The sequence below is a fragment of the Aythya fuligula genome, chromosome 2 (genome assembly GCF_009819795.1).
Source record: "Aythya fuligula isolate bAytFul2 chromosome 2, bAytFul2.pri, whole genome shotgun sequence".
NCBI classification, from domain to species: Eukaryota; Metazoa; Chordata; class Aves; order Anseriformes; family Anatidae; genus Aythya; species Aythya fuligula.
The window spans coordinates 98,435,235-98,454,821 of NC_045560.1; the positions used below are offsets into that span (position 1 = coordinate 98,435,235).

Sequence of the window (19,587 nt, forward strand, 5' to 3'; positions counted from 1 at the left end):
GGGCAGAGCCATTCCAGAAGCTGCCAGAACTGTTTTGCTACAGCTAAAAATGAAGCAAGAAGGGAAGAATTATGAGGACAGTAACAACTGTTGTGATAGGTCTGGATATGAAGCTGCCCTGGCAGCTGTGACCCTAGACTGAGCTTAGCGGTGGGCAGTGGGAGCTCCCTAACCCAGAGGGTAAGAAGGTAGAGGAGCACCACAAAGAGCACCAAGCTGACCTCTTGCCTCAGGAGCTGAAATGGCTTAGGCTGTGATCTTTTCAACTGCCTTCTCCAAAAGGAAATTTTAAAGACAGTGCATAACTGAAAAGACACTGGCAATGTCAAGAAATGCTTTCTACACAGTATTACAAACTCCTTCACCACAGATTACGGCATGAGCCTTCTCGGCTGTACAGGCATTATCTCATCTCTTTAAAAGATGAGTAGATTCAGTCACAGAGAGGTCATGTCCAAAGTCAGATAGAGAGCTGGGAATTAGGACCCATCAAACCACACTACAGCAATGTAAGATACAGCATCCATTGACTTCGGTGGGAAGCCCAGAGTAAAGAAAAAGATGACCTTCTATCATGTGAGGAGTTTCCCACATATGTGCTCAGGCTCCACATATGTTGGCTTCAGGTCCCCAAACCATGGCAAATGGCAGGCTTCCTGCACTGCTGCCTCAGTTGTGTTCCTCATTTCAGGCCATTGTTCCAGACAGTATCTTTTGTTTGGGCCTTGGCAGGCAGTAAGACAGAGAATGCTAATGAATGTCTTCGCTCCGAGCACAATATGACAGAGGCATCTCATTTTCATTTTCTTTCCTGCAAGTCTTGAGTTTTAAACTTGAGCTATGCAACGGAAATGAAATTCCCTTTAAAATGATGGGCTCTCCCCTTTGTACAGATAGTCGAAAGACACTAGATAAGCCACTTCCCAGGCAAACCCGCACAGCCTCAAATGTTAGAGAGCAATACAGACATGCAATTTATTTTTACAGAGTGGAAACTCTTGGATTTTTATTGGTAAAAATAGAAAAATCCCCTTCTACAATTTAGACCTCAAGTACCAGTCATACTTAGAGCTTTGATACAGGTGATTGTGTTGCTTCAGATTTGGTAGGAGAAGACGGCATCATCATAACAACGCTGCTGGCTTCAGTTTGTTTCACCTGAATTTTTACCTCAAGGATCACAGGTGATTTCCTGAGTTTTGGAGAGGTTCTCAGCAGCTGCTGACAGCAGCACCCTCAGCAATCCTGCTTATTCCCAATCTGCAAAGTAAGAGCCTCTTTTATGTACATATACATTTCATCTGGCATTGTAGAGAAGCCAGTTTATCCTGGATCAATCATAGTTGCCCAGTGTCAGTCAGCTGAATCCCTAGCTTACTAAAAAACTCTGAGGAAATGCAACCAAGAGCTTGATGCCTAATTAAATCATCTCCCCCAAATTTCTGGCCCTCTGCTGGCTGAGATTTTCAGAAACTGCAAAGAGTGGATTTGACTTGCAGCAGGCAGCATTGAGCATCCGCAGCCACCACCGCCTCCCAGGGAGCTCCTGACTGTTTGACAGCTTGGAAAATCTTGAAATTATTAAGTTGCTATTTAAACTAAGAGCAAGGACCTAATTTTAGGTACCTGTATCTGAAACCTTTGTGCACTCATTGTCATCATTTCAAAATTGTGCACACCAGGGTCAGAACAGGACTTCCGTGATCCTAACTTAATACATCAGCTCATATAGTCTTGACCATCTACTTTTGGTCCCTTTTCTTAGTGAAATTTTCTGTGCCCACCCCTTCCCCGAGTCTTAAAATAAAATACATGTCTCAGTGATTTGTGTATAGGTAGTTTGTGCGTATGCTCATACACATATGTTTGCACATGCGCGTATCCAAATCAAAGTATGTAAAAAGCTTTACTGTGTCTTAATACATACAGTATATCTTCAGTGGAAGTTTTCACAGAAAGGTGTATGTGTGTCTGTATGTGTGTGTATGAGAGAGAAAGAAAGAGCAAGAGAGACAGACGGAGAGAGAGTGCACCAGGAATTATCTATGCATAAAGAAATTAAAAGAGAATATTTTTCCAGAGCAATTGAAGCCCATCTCCTGAACAATGACGACAGCTCCTCATTTTCGACAACAATAGAGGGCACGTAGGAGTCAGCTCATTAGAATATCTGTGGCTCTTTTCTGTTCTCTCTGCATTAAGCCCCCATAATGTCAGTTGTCACTTATTAATGACAATTAACTAGTAATCAGCAGTGAGACTCTTCGAGGTGGTCCTTGCCTGACAGGTGAAGAAAGAGAACATTGCGTAGTGCCATGCAGTGACATGGAACCTTCAAAGGGAGCACAGCATTTCCATAAATTATTTCAGAAAGAAATTTTCTTTTAGACATTCTCTTTAAAGCATTAGGATCTTTAACCCTAGAAGGACTATACGGTTGCAGCTGTCCTCCCTCCCCCCCTCCCCTTATCACTAGTATTGGATAAAATTGGAAGGCAGCCTGATCTGTCATGTAACCCAATTCCCATCTGGGGCTGGAACAGCTATCAACCCACTCTGCTGAAACTATAAATACCTTCCCTTGATACTCAACCTTAAGTGCTCACTTAAAATGATGCCCAGATATCGATAGAGAAGTTGCCAGCCGAGAGCAGCCAGGTGGATGGCCAGTAGACACTGCGACACATCTATTAAAACATCTTTAAAAATTAAAAGGCTTGCAGGCACTCGAGTTATGTACATGGATAGCCTGTGAAACTGCACCACCTTCTCCCCTGTTTCTGATTGCTTTTACACCCTCTTGTTATGTCTTGTCTTAATTTAGAAGGTAACTTCTGTTACTATGTGTTTTTACAGCAATCAGCATGCTCAGGGCCCTGGACCATGATTGCTATTGCAATGCAAATTTGATGTAGTTATTTCTCTTAGGAATAGTTTTGGGGGGGGAGAGGGAGAGAGAGAAGGGGAACAACACAACAGCAGACCATTACAGTTCCCCAAAGCTTTCCTCTTTGCTTCTCTCCCTGTCTTATGCAATGCCAGGTAAAGAGCACTCATCATCACACATCATTCAAACACTTTGCTCAGGCTTCCCTTCTTATCTTTCCTCACCCCAACCCTCCAGCTTTTAACAGGCAATTGTGTAAAGCCTTCACATTGAACACTTCAGCTGTCCAGTGCAAAACCTTTTTTCCTTCCTGAAACAAATTCAGGCTCATTCCACAATTTTTGCAAGAGGTCAGAGAAGTTCCCAAACATTACTCATGTGCTCATGTCTCCCAGCACAGAGCCCCTTTCAGCTTCACCTAGCCAGGTCATCTTTTGTTTCCTAATAGGCAAAGGCTCCCAGCCTTTCCATTTTCACCCCTCTCAGTATTAGCTTTCAAAATCTTTGTTGTCTGCTCTTGCTAATAGCAATTATTCTACTATCACTTATTTGTCCCATCTTTTCCTTATTCTCACAGTGAATCTCCAGTTCTTTGTGTGTGTGAGCTGCTTTCCCCTTTTGATGACTGCTGATCATTAGACTCTCTTCTCCATCATCCCTCAGTCCTATTTCTTATTTGCACTTCTCCAGATTCCAAGCTGTCAAATCACACTTAAATATGTGAAATGTGGCACTCACCAGCCCACAAAACCCGGGTAGACAATCCCCATGTGATGTTAAGTTTAGACCTGCTGCCTTTCCTAGAGCAAAGCTATCTAATATTTTGTTTTATTCCACCACAGAAAAAAAAAAAAAAAAAAGTGGTGATGAGAAACACTAAAGACAGTTAATGCTAAATCATAGAATCATTAAAGTCGGAAGAGACCTCCAAGATCACATAGCACTTTGGAGGCAGCTAAGAATACAGTTCATATAAACATCAAGACACACATGACTGGGGAAAAAAAAAAAAAAAAAAAAAAAAAAAGTGCTATGTAATGCACCCTTGAAACACATTTTATCATCATGCTGAACATTTAGATATGACTATTTATAATTATTAATACAGTGTGCCCATTGCAAATATGCTGAGCTTGTTTGACCTTGGACTGTGAAATAATGTACTGATTTTGGGCAGTGTCTGAGGCTGCAGTGATTTTTGGTGACAGTATTTGCATATTAGAAAGCTTAGAGCTTGTTTACATCGAGTCTTTTACAGTTTCCTTGCCACAGCAGCCCTGGACAGTTCTTCTTATTACAGAATAAAAGTGGCTTCTTCCAGTTTGGCTTAAATTGTTTCCAAAGTAATTCAGTCTAAACTGGAAAAAAAGTCAGAATGAAAATGCCTAGGGAGTGACTTATACCAATGAGACAAAACACCAATGAATCCCACATCCTACGTACAGCTGGTCTAGTTTTTCCCCTGGAACACAGTATGAACAGAAGTGATCTATGCAACTTTTTTACCTTTATGAGCACTAAGCAAGAAGCCAAAAATCCTGAAGCCAAAGGACAGAGCTTTCAAGAGCCATGTATTGTGTGGCAGGGCTCAGCTGGTTCAGCTGGTCATCTGGAAACATAAAACTTTTTACCCTTTTATTAAGATTGAATTTGCAGCTCTCCAGATCCTTTCCCTCCCAGTCCAGCTCTAACTCTCTGCAGAAGGAGGGTGACTTGCAGGGCCGCTCTGCTGGATCTCCTCGCTATGTTGGAGGCTGAGGGAGAGCGGGGGGAAGAGGATGTTCTTGACACTGAGCCTGTAGCAGTGCTTCCATGACAACAAATAAGATGTTACACGTTGGCACTGTGCAGCAATAAACTAAAGCAAACCAAGACTTGAAGAAGGTTAGTTTTTGCAGAACATTGCTATTCAGAAATGCTCAGATTAAACTACCATGATGTCTTTGTACGTCCAAATACACAGTGTAAAACTGAGGAGAGAGGGAAAAAGGAGAGGAGCTGAAAATATTTTTCACTAGTGGGGTTTCACTTCCAGAGGGAGTCTTCAGGATTTTACAGCAGTGGTCTTCACTGGCTGCAGAATGATGGAAAATGGTGTGTGACCCAATCTGTCTGTCTGGATCTGAGGACTATGTCCATTTCCAAGACCTAGTGATGTATCCTGCCATTCAAAAATACTAACACTTATGATTTCAAGTAATTCAGCTGGAGTGATATTTGACCTCAGTACTATGCAGTCTTGGGCATCCAGGCTCCTCTTGAAAGGAGTGGCAAGGGGTGAAGAGATTGTGAGCACGGCCATGTACAGTATGATAAAATTAATCAGGTTAACATGTTTTGCTAGACTGATTTAACACACACTAGTCCACTAGTGAACTTATCTGAAAGAAACTGCTTGCACTTAGCTATTGGATCTTCCATCCCAGATTATGTTGGACTGAACTTAACTGCTTGTTTTGTGTTGATTATAAGCTTTCTGGGCAGTAAGAAACCGCACCTGAGAGCATGCTCTAGTCATTTGACCTCTACCTGCGGGTCAAGAGCTTTGGGCACTATTTCTTACCATATGATTTTTAGCATGCTGCTTTCTGGATTCCACCCTTATACATGTCATCTTTTGGTTTTGAACTGTGAGAACAATCCCACCTTTGTGCTTCTCAGACAAGCTCAAATACAAACCTCAGTCTGTACACACTAAGCAGAAGGCCAGTCAAGTTGCCATACATGCCACGACAGATGATTTCCAACTGCACGGTCTTGAAAATTGGCTTATATTTGCTTAATAGGTCCCATCAGCCCTTAAGGTTTCATCATGTAGGCTGTTCTGAGCACATGAATTAGCTCTGGGCTACTTCTGCAGATGGGCTGCAGGCAACCAGACTTCAACCCTCCTTACCATAGTGACCATGTGGCATTTAGCTGCAGGTGTCCTGCATCTACAAACCTGGTCCGGAATCTGTCAGGTTTTTATCTCCTTCTTCAGCCAATGGTGACAGCACAACTCTGGACAGACATACAGTCACTATATTAAATTTCTTTAGAACTATGTTGTACTGATTGTCAACACATTATGTCTTGAACAATTTAGTTACGAAAATGCTTTTTTGAGAGCAATAATTTTAACAGTTAATCCTAAAACAAACAAACAAACAAACAAACAAAAATTAAGAAGTTTAACCAGAAGTAAGAAACACTGAAAAATAAAAACAAAACAAATAAAAAACACAAGATGGACCATAGCTAGTCAAAATTAAACTTCGTATTTTTTACAAGGAAAGAAAAAAAAAAAAAAGAAAAGAAAAAAAAAGAGACAACAACTACAGTAATTAGGATAAAAACTCGCTAGACATATTTTGACCATGCTGACCCTTGACTCAGCAGGTCACTAGACAGGACTGAGGAGAGGAATGCAAAAAAAGTGATCTTCACAGTAGAGTAACTGGAGCTCCTCATTCTCAGTGGGAAGGCTTTTATAATCATCATCTATTCCAACACTGGTTGTCTGAAAATGAGTAACTCCATTAGCCATGTATCAGTGTCTGCAGTTCTGATCTCTTGGTGCTAAACTATTCTAAAAACAGTGTTGCTATACACTAGTGAAAAAATTACAGCTAATGAAGACGCTGGATAAAGAAGTACGTTTCATAAAAGAACCTAACCTTAGGTAACCTGTATCATCTAAATAGACTGGTAAAATATTCTCTTTTTTCAAAAGACAGTTTTGAATACTGTTTTAGTCCCTTAGCTACAATATCACCTTTAAGTAAAAGAGCATCTTTCATCCCTAAATGCAGCCACTATACCTACCTCTAGGATGAAGATGACTACACACACTGATGAAGAGAAGCTATACAAAACCACATGAAACATGATGAAAACAAATTCAATTAGAACAGTAGGAAAAATAAAAATTTGGAAGAATCACATTATTTAAATTAGTGTTTGGCTAGTAAATTGGGGTTAGCCTTCTTTTCTCATACATGGACAGAAAGGGACCCCGTTTTAAATTTCAGTGAACAGATGGTAAAATTCCATTTCCTGTTACTTTCATGCTGGGAGAGTAACTCAATACTGAATCAGTGAGGAGACCAACACCTACAGAGCTGTGAGAACACTCCACATGGAAACTGGCCTCTCCTTAGAGGTCTTCTAACCAGGACCCCTGCCATATAAAGAATAATAACACACTCAAATTCTGAGATGGCTTTATAAATCATAGGCAAAAGCTGATGCACTATGCGCTGATTAGTCTAATGCAAGATAATGTGCGTATTTTTATGCCTTTATACTTAATTGCAATTGCATATTAGTGGCCTCTATGATAAGGACAGATTATGTATGGTGTCATTATTACCAGCGTAACTATCCAGAGAAAGGTGTAACAAAGTTATGTTGCAGAAGACATTAGTGAATATCCAACCAAATGCTATTAAAAAGGAAAGAGAAAAAAAAAATCATTTCATTCAGGAATAATGTCATTAGTACACAGATCTCTCAAATTTGCAATGGTATGCATCAATGCCAAAACAGCAATACAAAAACAAAAAAAAAAAAAAAGAAAAAGTGCACAGAAGTGAAAGTCAGACCTGTGAAACTGACAAACCAAGAAAACCAAGATCTTTCCCTCTAAGAACAGATAGAAGCAAGCATGTAAACACCGGCAATGTATTGCTTAAAAAAATGCAGCTACATACAACTTTGAAAAGAAACAGATACAGTGGATTTTGAGTAAGTCACAGAACAGGTTTACAGGTTTACAGAGAATATTATGGTTCTCAAAGTTCCTACATCTCTTTTCTTCAAGAGCAGTCCTGAAAGGTTGTGTGGTCTCTTCCATGTTGTAGCTTTAGTACCTACTAATAGAATAGCACAAACTTACCTTTGTTGAAACCTTTTTGAAACAAGAAATAAAAGTGCACGCCAATTTTGATGTAAAGAATAACTAACTCAGATTTAACTTGTGTGCATTTTTTAAATAGGGTTTTGTTTTGTTTTGTTTTGTTTCAGAAATGCAGTACTCAAAAGCATTAAAAATCCAAAGAATGAGATTGTACTGTCTTCGTGCTTCATTTTGTTAAGCAAGTAAAACACCAGAGCCCTCAAAATTTTCATCTACTTCATATTTCAGACTTAGAAAGTGTTACATCAGCATAGTCTCTAAGTAAAACTGCTGGTATATTCTAAATGGACTTTCTTCAGACACTGGCACAGATGATGAGTGATTGTCCAATTCTGAAGCTATCAGAACTGAACGGATTTAGCAATGTCATAAACACCTCTCGAGGGAGTCACCTGGTGTTGAGAACTCACTTTACATGCCGTGTTTCAAATGAGTTTTAAATGGATTTACATTAGATTCAAACCCACTTAGAGCTATTATTTCTCCCTTTCAACCTTTTCACCCACTACTGCAATGTAATACAGCATATTCTATAATCATATGTTTGCAGGCCTGTGGTAAAGTAAACAAAACTTCAAAGGGTTATTATTTAAAGACTGTATTACAGCCATAGGCCTGACTGTTATTCTTCTTCACCACCCCTTGGGCCCGAAGTACATAATCATCCAGTAATTGAACTGAAATGTCTAAATGGCTAGATCCCCTGAAGGACATAGGTAGTTAGCAGTGAAGAAAGCAAGGGACATTTAAAAAAAAAAAAACTCATGGCGCTTTCCTGCACTAGTTAGAAACACTGTAAATGTACCTGACCTACTAGGGTGACCACTAGGCTTGTGCAGAAAACAGAAAAAAAATGTGTGGGTATTTCCAGGGTTCTAACTAAAATAAAGATTAAATGCGTAACTGGGTTGTATTTGGAGACAAAGATCTTATATTTAAATTATTTTCAGAAGAATTAAGGAGGAGGAGCAGAAATATAGATATGTACACAGAAGTGTACATAGCACAATATTATCACTAATACTATGTGAAAGCAAACCCCTCTAGGTCCTCATATTTAATAGCCCCTCCAAAAAGTGTAATGGATAGCATATCCCAGGCTTTCATACACTGTAACTGTCAAAGCACTCAGGAGATAGAGTACTGAAGGCTCTGACAGCTCTCTTTTACATTCTAAATGACATCTGCATTCAACAGAACAGAAATAAAGATTAAGGGAAACACCTGATATGATAGCACTCAGCTTACCTCAAAATGTAATATTTAAAAAGTACAGAGAAACATAGGTCTGTCTTCTTGTACTGTAAGTAAAAACTGGTGTCAAAGCCTCAGAGGTCTTCACTGCTGCCAGAAAGGCAAGTAGCACAGCATTCAACAGACTAGAGGGGCAGAAGCCATAGCATCTTACTATGTGACTGCTGAAATCAAAAGGTGTTTTGCCTGAGGAAGAAGGGAGGAGACGGTCTTTGAATTAACACAGAAAATAACTACGAGTACAGTCAAACAGCACAGGAAAATTAACTTTGCAAAAGACTTTGTACCCCTTCTTATACTTCAGTGCTGAACAGAGGGCCTGTTGATGGAGCCCCGGTGATTTCGAGTACCTTTCCGAGTACCTTTCCGAGTATGAATCCATGGCAAATCTCTTTTAAGAGGTTATTAGTATTATGGCTTAGAGTGAAACACGTCAGCATACAGATCATGAGAGATGATTTCAAATAGATTTTTGCTGGTTGATTATATAAACAATACCTCCTATTGCTGGAATAACACCTCAAAGGCAATATAATGACGACATGACAATGTATGTAAATCAAGAACTGCATGTGGGTTTATTTTACACTTGAGAAAACAGTGGATTTAATTGTGTGAACCAAAATGTACTGTACAATATTAATGATAAAACATCAAAATGTATAATTCATAGTGCATTGCTTGCTTTATTTTTATTTATTTATTTTTTTTGTCAGATAGTTCCTTTAAGTACATGCATCTGGAAAGATGCAGGTGCCAGTAAAATTTCTCTATTTATATCAAGCTGCAGGAACTAAATTTTATTCAAAAAGTGTGGTTTTACATTATATACACAGAAATCGAATATAAAATGACAATATAAAAAGTTAAAAGAGAAAGCATACAGCCAGAAGGTACAAAGAAAGTTGAACAGTTTAAAATGGTACGATATGTAACATGTATTTTTTAAGCTGATGCTGGCAATTTACAAGGAACAGAATCCAACATTTGCCCCATTTTTTGTTTTCATTTACCAATGCAGCACACTATAGAAAGGTCAGCTTGTACCAAAGCTTAACATTTGTAAATAACTATAAACTGCAGTATTTTACAGGAAAAAAAAAAAAAAAAAAAAAAAAAAAAAAAAAAAAGGAAAGAAAGGAGCATTTTTACATTTGTTTTAAATAACAGCTTGCATACCTTCTTTTTTTTTTTCTTTTTTTTTTCTTTTTTTGGCCAAAAAGTGGCAATTCTCAGCATCCAGAGGGTTTGGGCATAGTGGCAACTTGGTTTATTTATTTTTTAATTATTATTTAACTTATACAGTTGTGGCTTCCTAACCCCTTGTGTACTACACAGTTCTCCTTCTTCCAAGGACTGCATGCACAATTTCTTCACAAACCAGTTCTGCATTAAAAAAAAAAAAAAAAAAAAAAAAAGCTCATTCATTTAAAAAAAATAAGTTCTGTTTCTGACACAGCTTTTATTTGAATGAAATGCTTTTAAGCCTTTTGTTTTGTTTTTCCTTATTTACTTATTTAGTCACTGGGAAAGGCACAGAAATGCTATTACAGTTCTCAGAGGGTTAAAACTTGACACTACCAGGTTCTGTGACCTTTATTGTCATGGCAACTTTGTAATTTTAGGATGTCTCTTTATCATTGTTCTTTGTGTCTTTCTTTACGGCTAAATTAATGTCTCTCAATAGTGTCTCCCACTATATTCTACAAAAGATAGCTTAACATCAAGGACAGATGTTGAAAATAAAGGTCAGACTTTGACTCACAAAAAATAAAAACAGAAACAAAAATAACCATGCACAGATCAGACAAAGAGCATATAAATATAACTACAAAATAAGTGTAAGAAAAACCAAGGTCCAGATAGGCAGTTCAGCAACAAAAGTAAGACTGATTTCAGAGGCTCAGGTCAGGCCTAGTGCAGTACTATGAAGAAGTTTAGTGCAATGTTCCTGTGGTCACTTGCATACCTGGCTGCTTACCTGGACGCTATTGTTTTTCTAACTCAGTTACATAGATCAGATGGTCCTCTGGGGACTTGCCATGTGTTTTACTAAGGTGCAGTTTGACTGCATGCTTGCTTGCAAAAGTTCGGTTACAGAGCTTACACTGGAATGTGGAGCCTAAGTCCTCCTCAGCTATTCCAAGTGAGCCCAAAGTCTTGTTTGCGAGGACTTTTGAAACATTCTGCTGTTCTTGAATCTGATTAAGTGGCAACTTTGACAGATCCTTCAAACTAAACCCTAGGTGTGTCTCTAAGTGACTTATGTATGTAGAAGCAGTCCTGAACTGAGAGGCACAATCATTGCAAAAGAAAACAGGATGTCCTGTGTCCAAATTCTTTAAAAATTTGGTTCCACCTGTCCTCCTTAACTGATACTTCACATTGGCCAGCCAGTGGCTAATTGTGGTCATGGAAAGACCAGTAAACTTAGAGATGTGTACCCGCTCTTGTGGACCTAGGTCCGACATAATGTATTTGCCTTCTGGGGTCTCCCTCAAGCTGGAAGCAAACTGGGCTTGAAGGATCAGAAGATGTTGAGGGTTCCAGTTGGACTGTCTGCCCTTCCTCTTGTGTACTGGCGACAGTTCATCCAGAGCTTCCTCAAAACTGCTCCCGTCAGCATCCGACTTCTCCGACACAGTAGATGGAGTTGAAGACTTGGGTGTCAAACGCCCTGTGAGGTTCTTCACCATATCAGAAATATCCAACAGGGCGCTCTCCCTTAGCGGAGACGAGGCAGAGTCAGCCATGCTGGAAACAAGAGGTTTGTTTTTGGACTTGGTTAAATCAATAGGTTGATCACTGTTCTCATAGTAATACCGGTCAATAGCATCAGCCTGCTTGACCGGAGTGGTTGGGTAAATGGGTTTGTCCAACATGCTGTTGCTAATTTTGTACAGCATGGCCAAAGGGTCCAGAGAGGGGCTTACCGGCTTAGAAATTTTGCCTAAGTGAGTATTCATAATGGACTGTAAAGCACTCAATGGGTTAATGAAGGATGGCTCAGGTGAATGGTCTGTGATGATTCCTAAATTGTTACAGCCATTTGCAACCTTTGCTTTTAGTGGCTCTGTACCATTTGGAGTATGTGCTTCTGCTGGACTATCCTTTTTGACCTTCTGAACTTCTGTCTCAGAGCTTTTTTTCTGCTGCTGTTTATTATTCGTGTCTTCTGATTTGGGGAAGTCTTTGTTTTCTTTAGCAGCAGGTGACATGGGTTTGACTGGAGAACTCTTCTCTTTCTCCAGAGGCTTCTCTTCCTTCTTCACGCTGATTTTACCTGTAACTTTCTCTACCAGTTCTTCCATAGCAGATACGTTGCTCTTGTGAGGCGGTGGTGTAAGATTGCCTGGGGAATGGATGAGCGCATTATGTTCTGAAGACAGTGATTTTACACTGCTGGCGTAAGATGGCTGCATTTGAACACTCTGCACAGCAGGCTGAAGGGGTTTGACTGTTCCTGGGAGCTGGTAAGCTGCATGAATACTGGGATACCCTCCCCAGGAAGGTGCTCCGTTCTGAGCTTTGCTGATAGCTGTTGTCACCGTGTTCTCAAGGGATTTCAATATGTCTATTCCACCTTTAGGACTGTCATCTAGGTCCTCCTCTCTGAGGTACTGATACAAAGTCGTTGGCTCAAATTTCTCTGTAGAGTCCTCATTCTCTTCTTTAATCTTTTTCTCTGTTTCACTGACCACCACTTTTTCCTTCTCTGGGTCTTTCTTTTCCTCTGAGTTTGTGGAGCCCACTGGGGAATCGGGCTGCTTTTTAATGTTGGAAGCTGGTAGTCTTGTGTGGGTGGTGGGTGGAAGAGGTATAGACTGTATCTTCTCCTCCACCACAGGGTCCAGTACTAGCTGTTTGCCTTTTTTGGAAGCTGAATTGGTCACCTTCAAAAAATGACCAGTGACCATCATGTGAGCAGTGAGCTGCTGCAACGTGTCATGGGAACTGCCACATTCCATGCATTTCAGTATTTGGGCTTTGCGTGCCTCAAACTGCCAAGTGTAGCTAGCACCATTTTGATAGCCATAGCGGTTGTTTGGAGTCACGTAGGGGTTGGCAGTTTTCTGATCCTTTGCAGATTCACCCAGTGAAGCTTCTGCAGTGATCCCTGTTGGCTCCGGTGAACAAGGTGAAGCTAAGTCCTGAAGTGCTCTTTTTTTGGTAGAAGGGACCAATTTAGTGATGGCTGGTACTGGCTCCTTCAGAGGCACTTTCTGGTAATGCTTTGTTTTTATCATATGGACACTGAGGTCTTGCAAGGACTCAAACGAATGCCCACAGTACATGCACTTCAGTACTTTTTGAGCATCCTCTTTGCCTTCCATTTCCATAAGTGATCTTTTTCTTGGCTTTGACCACCGTTTGGTCTTATCAGCTTCTTTGTCTCTGTTGTCATCACGGTAATGTCCAGTTTCATTCATGTGCACTGTTAGCTCCACCAGTGTGTCATAGGCTGCACTGCAGTCTTTACATCGGAACTTACTAGCACCGGTGAACACAGACCCATAAAGTTTATTGTTTTGCCGGTAAAGCTGTACTGTGCTGAAAAGACTAGGCTCTGGGAGAAGTCCATATGACGAGGTCTGCTGCAAAGTTTTAGCTAATGCAGCTTGGTGCCAGTCATAACCTGAGCCACCACTGTTACTGTTATTATTACTGTTGCTAGTACTACTGGTAGTCGTACTGGTATTAGTGTTGGTACTGGTAGTGCTAGTACTCTGGGAGTTGGTGTTGGTGTCAGTACTGGTGGTGTTTTCATTCTGGCTGATTCCATTGTTGCTGGTGGTTTGATTGGATTTCTTTAAGTCCAAAGCTAAACTGGACCAGCAAGTCTCTGAAAGCAAATTTGCATACACAGCTTTTATTTGTGCCAAGCTGTCCTGTGGATAGGAAACATTGTCTGTGCACTGAGGATCCTCTTTCTCTTCTTTAGAGGAAGTGCTTTTGAAATGGGCCAGCTGATCGCTGTTTTCACTAAACGGCGAACCATAGCCTGCATCCTGATTAGTTGCAGTGCTGACTGGGGAGTTCTGGTAGCTTTGAGCCTCTTTGATCTCCGCTTCTTCATTGCACAAATACTCATTCTCCTGGATGTCCAGAGACAGCCCATCATCTTCCACGCTGTCTTCATCTATTTCTGCTGCTTTCAATTCCTCCTCAGGAACATATGCTAAAATACAGGAGGAGGAAAAAGAAAGGGGGGGGGGGAAAGAAAAACAAGACAAAGTTATTGAACACGCACATTTTACATCATTGCTGTCTTCTGTACTAAAAGCAGTAACCATAAAGACAAATTTTGAAGATACATCCAGAAACCAAACTCACCATCACTTACACACTCCGCCTATAAATCCAGATACTCTGTCCTGCTTACAGTTTGATATCAGTACTATCTAAGAATAAACTTTGACGTTGGCAGTAAAGTATGTGCCAGAACCACAGTAGATACCATAATATCGAAACCAAAATCAAACAAAGAACCTACTAAACCAGTTTTAATCAACTTAAAAAATGCCTGGCCCCGAGTTGTATTTACTGCAGTATGTATGCAAAACACGGTGCAGCCGACCTCCGCCCCACGGACCTAGGATCTCAGAACCACTGACTTGACCAACTCCATCTCATCAAGGCTGTCTTTTCTGGCAAACCAGCTTCAGCTACAGCCTCAAGGGTGATTGCTGTGTGACATTGTGACAGCTGACTCGACTGGAGCTACACTGGGCAAGTGTGTCAGATCAGTTGTTCCAGAGCTTCCTGGTGACTGGCTGTACTTGGTCCATTTGAGAGCTGAACAGCTTTCAGTTCTAACAAGGTGAAAAGGGAAGCAAGACTACGATTGTTTTCCTAAATGACATGGATATACTTTGCCTCCTGGTATGATCTGATGTGGGTGCTGCATTTACCATTTGGAAAACAGCAGTCAGCAACTAAAAGTAAATATAAGAGATTAATTTTTTAAAAGAAAAGAAAAACAAAAAACAAAAAACAAAAAACACCCTACCTTGAAACCTCCCTCCCAGCTTGATTATTGGCTTACAGCAAATATCAAACTTTGCTATTGTATTGCCACCTGGTGAAACTATATAATCTTACCAAACTATGTGTTTATCTATATCAAACTATTTTTTAAACTAGCAAATGTGATATTCATGAGCAGATGGCCATTACATCAAAACACATTTACTCCAAGGGCCCAATTCACAGAAGTGGCTTACATGTACCTAAGTGATAAATGTACACTTTCATTGCAAAGCAGAAAACATACTTGTACACATTTCCCTCCAGTTTTGTTAAAGAAGCTTAAAAAAATCACCATGATAATGCAATGCAGATCATTTATAAGCACGTCAAGGTAGAAAAAGCATGGCTTGTGAACAGTTTTCAGAGACTGAAGGAAAAAATTGCCTCTTTGTAGGTGAACTGTACAGAAAGTGATGCTGAAATGTGGGCTACGGCCTGCCATCGTATGATACTGAAAGAAAGACAGGAAAAAAAAAAAAAAAGAAAAAAAAAAAAGCACTTCTGCTCCTATGCAATATGAAGAATATATATATTTTCACGTTTACAAAGCTGATGTCTTGATGAGTTGGGAGGGGGAGAGCAAGAGTTAAATTTCTTTTTGTACACAGTTGCTAATTTATTCTGAAACTTCTTTTCTGAAAAATAAACAGTCTTCTCTCATTGTAATATGAACACTTTTTGAAGAGTCTTAATTTTTTTTTTAGAAAGGTAACAGTATTATGGCCAGTAGTGCATTCTGTATTCACCTTTGCAATTGCAATTTATGCTGCCCCTAACTACTTCAGTCTGACCTCTTACGATAAGATAGAAATGTAGCCCACCAAGTATTGGGAGTATTGGGGTAGTGTTGAATCTTAAGATGACCACTACACCCTTCATTTGTCCTTTAAGAATCAATTTTTTTTAGAAAACAATTTTATTTTTTGTTTAAAAAATGTTAAGCAGGGCAAATTCCTTACAGGTTGCCTCAGCCTAAAGTATTTTCTGATATGTTTAAGAGGACTAGTGAATACCAAGTGCAACAGAAGTCACTAGAGAAATCACTCTGGAGCCAAAGGCCAGGAAGACGTCAAAAAAGCATCAGAAAACGAGAAAAAGTATTTTAAAAAACACACTTCATTAATAAAATAAATAATAAAATACAGAAATAGTGAAAGAACTAAGTATTGCAATAATGTTGCTGTTCAAACACTCTGCATGTATTTGGGCACTACAGTACCTCTGCAGCTCTAAATTCTAGGTATGCAAGTAGAATCCACTCCCACGGCTACAGCATAAGACCTCTTAGCTCTCCCATTAAACACACCTGTTTTCAGTCATTTCTAACAGTGAAAGACATTTTTAAGTTTCAGTAAGGTAAATAACAGTTATAGAATGTGGTTTCTGATTCTGAAATGACTTCGAAATAAAATTTTAAAAAATCTAAAAGGCCCAAATGCATAAAAATGGACAGTTACCATCTGGCATTTTTCTTTAAAAAAAATAAAAATCTTAGTAATGATCAGCAGACAGTCACCAATTAGAAACTGCAAGCTGATGGGGCCCATATTCTTAGCTTTTATGAAGAGCTATCTTCTTACTAACCTCAATGGAACTATGCCAATTTTCTCTAATTTTCATATCTGATATTTTTAATAAACACATGGAAGATGCTTTTGTAAGATGCTGAACGTTGCTGTAGTTGATACAGTATTTCATACAAATCCATGTGAATTATCTGCTAGCATCTCTTTACTTAATTCTAAATTGCATAAATATGTATTTTTATAATTGCTACACATAACCATCTAATATCTGCTTGAGGAGAAACCCCAGTTAAGCCACTGGCATATCTTTTATTTTCCTTTATTTATTTATGATGGTGTGTTTTCTCTATTCTCATACTTCTGCACTTGGTGAATAGGTTTCTTTACCATAAAATAAAAGGAGTTAAACCACATGAAGAGACGTTAAAACTACATGAAAGGTCGGTGTTAAACTGTCAAAGCAAAGAAACGGAGTGTTAGGGTGAAATATCCATCTTTCACTTACTTTCCTAGTCCTAGATTCTGCTGAGACTAGTACACGATTTGAGTCCTCTCCCCTACCAACATATACTGCTACATAAGAGTTAAGAACATACAATTGGCTAGGACTCTGATTTTCTGTGATTTCAGAATTTAAGCCAGATTCTGAAAGAAAAATGACTTTACATGATGTTACACACCACATGTCTGAAATAACACAAAGCAATAAGCTTCTTAACCAAAAGAGAGTCATTTATCTGAAATGTTTAATTTCTATCGCTGCAATCAAAAGATTTTATTTAACTCCTTTAGTTACCACAGGATACACACAATACCTATTCATTCATGACTTAATGTTTATAAGATGAATAGCAGTACACTCAACATATGGTATTTTGCAAGGTCAGTGCAATTCTCTAACTGAAAAGCTTTCTGTTAGAGATTCAGAAAGCATACAAAATGAAGAACGTTAATTTGTAAAACATGTATATACTTCTAAAATTCGCACAGAAAATTTACAAATAAATAAGCTTCAGAATTTTAAGCCTTAAAAATGTTCCTGTCATAACTACTTGCGGAGACAAGCAATATTGCTCTACATCAAATGGAAGACTGGGATGTTCAGATTCTCCCTCTAAACTACAATATGTAGATCGACAGACAGACAGAGAGACTTCAGACAGTGTGTCTTCCAGTGACCGAGAAACTCTAAGCAATCTTCTTCAGATATTCCTCCATCTACAGAGTCTCCGCTGGTTCACATGTCCTGAAACCACACAGAAATACCAACAGCAAAAACTAACAGTGATCCCTCTCAAAAAAACAATATATCCAAAGCAGAAAAAAATTACAGAACATAATGTCAGTTTTTCTTCTCATTTCTGCATTCACAGACTCAGGTAAATGCATACTGGGGAAAAAAAAAAAAAAAAAAAAAAAGGGGGGGGGGGAAGCTTTAAATTTCAGACAACTAAAAATTAGGGGGAATAGTTAGTATTGCTTTTCTTAATAAACCTTGCTAATATTTCTCTCCTATGAAATGTGCCTTCTGGATGTCAGTGTTTCCCCATAGATATACTGTCATCTTTGAACAGTGTTAAAAGCTGTGCATTCTAATCTAAGTGGACATGAGATGCTATATATTGTACATGTGAGTAGCACTGCACATTGTGTTTGCTTCAGTGAGAATATTTACACAATAAATATACAGCCATTTGTTTGAAAAAACAGACACAGATCCAAAGTGTAAGGATGTGGTTAAAAGCATAAATATTCTCACGTAAATCTTTCCACAACCTCGGACTGGTGCTTTGAAGGAATCTGTCTCCACAGAAGTATTCTTTTCTGTTCAAAAAGGATTCAGCACTGAATGCATTGTTTTGAGAAGGACAAAAAGTAATGATTGCATTTGTTTTTAACAGACTAAAAATTAATCGCAGTAAACTCTTCAAGGCCCAATTTTAAATAATCCAAATAAATAATTTTATGCAGAAGAAACACCTAAGTATGAAGGTTACGATTCAGTAAGACAATTGAACACTTAGATCAGTTTCACTGCAATATATATTCACGGTTTCAACAAACAGGGGCAGGTTTCAGTCTAAAATTCTTTGCTAAACCAGGGACTACCCTGGAACTAAACAATAGTGGCACGGTGTGAATGTTCACCATTCTTCTTTCTGCAACAGATGTATTTCCGCAGCTCCCAGTATATACCCAGCCAACAGGAGACAGCAGCTGCAGAAGTTTTTGCAGCCCACATTGTCACCTTGCACAAACTGCACCCTAGGCTGGGGGTGACTTCCACTAAACACAGGAACACATTTTGAGAAATGGGCTAAAATGCAAAGATAGAAAGACACATCTCCCTCATCACAGAAAAATGAGAGGAAAAAAAAAAAAAAAAAGGAACATTTCCAGATATGTTTCCAGAATACACAGTTATGAGAGTTTTACAAAAGAATCCAAAATCTCACATTGTGAGAGGTTAACACGCCTGCTGGAAGATTTGAGAATTTTCTATATTAGTACATACAAATGTTCATAAAAAATTACGGCACAGATGCTACAAATCTGTGTGTTGTATGTGTGTATTACAATGTCACTATGGTGGAAAAATATTGCTTAGTTATTGACAATGGCTGAGGAGTAGCACAGACTATCAGACATCCTAATAACCCTACTACAGTGGTTTGTGTCTTTCGTTTATAATTGCAGCAAAATAGGGGGCAAAATACTAGAACTGCCTACCCTCTAATTCTAATGCAATGGGTCTGAGAAGTAGATGAGGTACAGTAACAAGAACAACCTCCATGCTTCTCACAGGTTGAATGATACCCTTAAAGGCATCCCATTAAAACCAACAAAAAGATTCTTCACCTCCTTCTCTTCCCTTCCGATCCCCTTAAAAGAATGCTGCAAATTATTAGCTAACGCTGGCAATTGGAGAACGAAGCAGCTTGCATGCGGGTATATTTTTACAGTGATTCTAATCTGAGAAATTTACTTGC

At 39.1% G+C, this 19,587-nt stretch overlaps 1 protein-coding gene across 1 annotated transcript in view; it reads right to left on the bottom strand.

Moving 5' to 3' along the window:
- Positions 1–10,522: 10,522 nt before the first annotated feature.
- The window catches only part of TSHZ1 (teashirt zinc finger homeobox 1), a 53,119-nt gene continuing 44,054 nt past the window's right edge, over positions 10,523–19,587 (bottom strand). Inside the window, exon 2 of the mRNA XM_032183215.1 lies at positions 10,523–14,220. Within this exon, the coding sequence (XP_032039106.1) occupies positions 11,030–14,220 (3,191 nt within the window). The 3' untranslated portion in view covers positions 10,523–11,029. The remainder of the gene's footprint in view (positions 14,221–19,587) is intronic.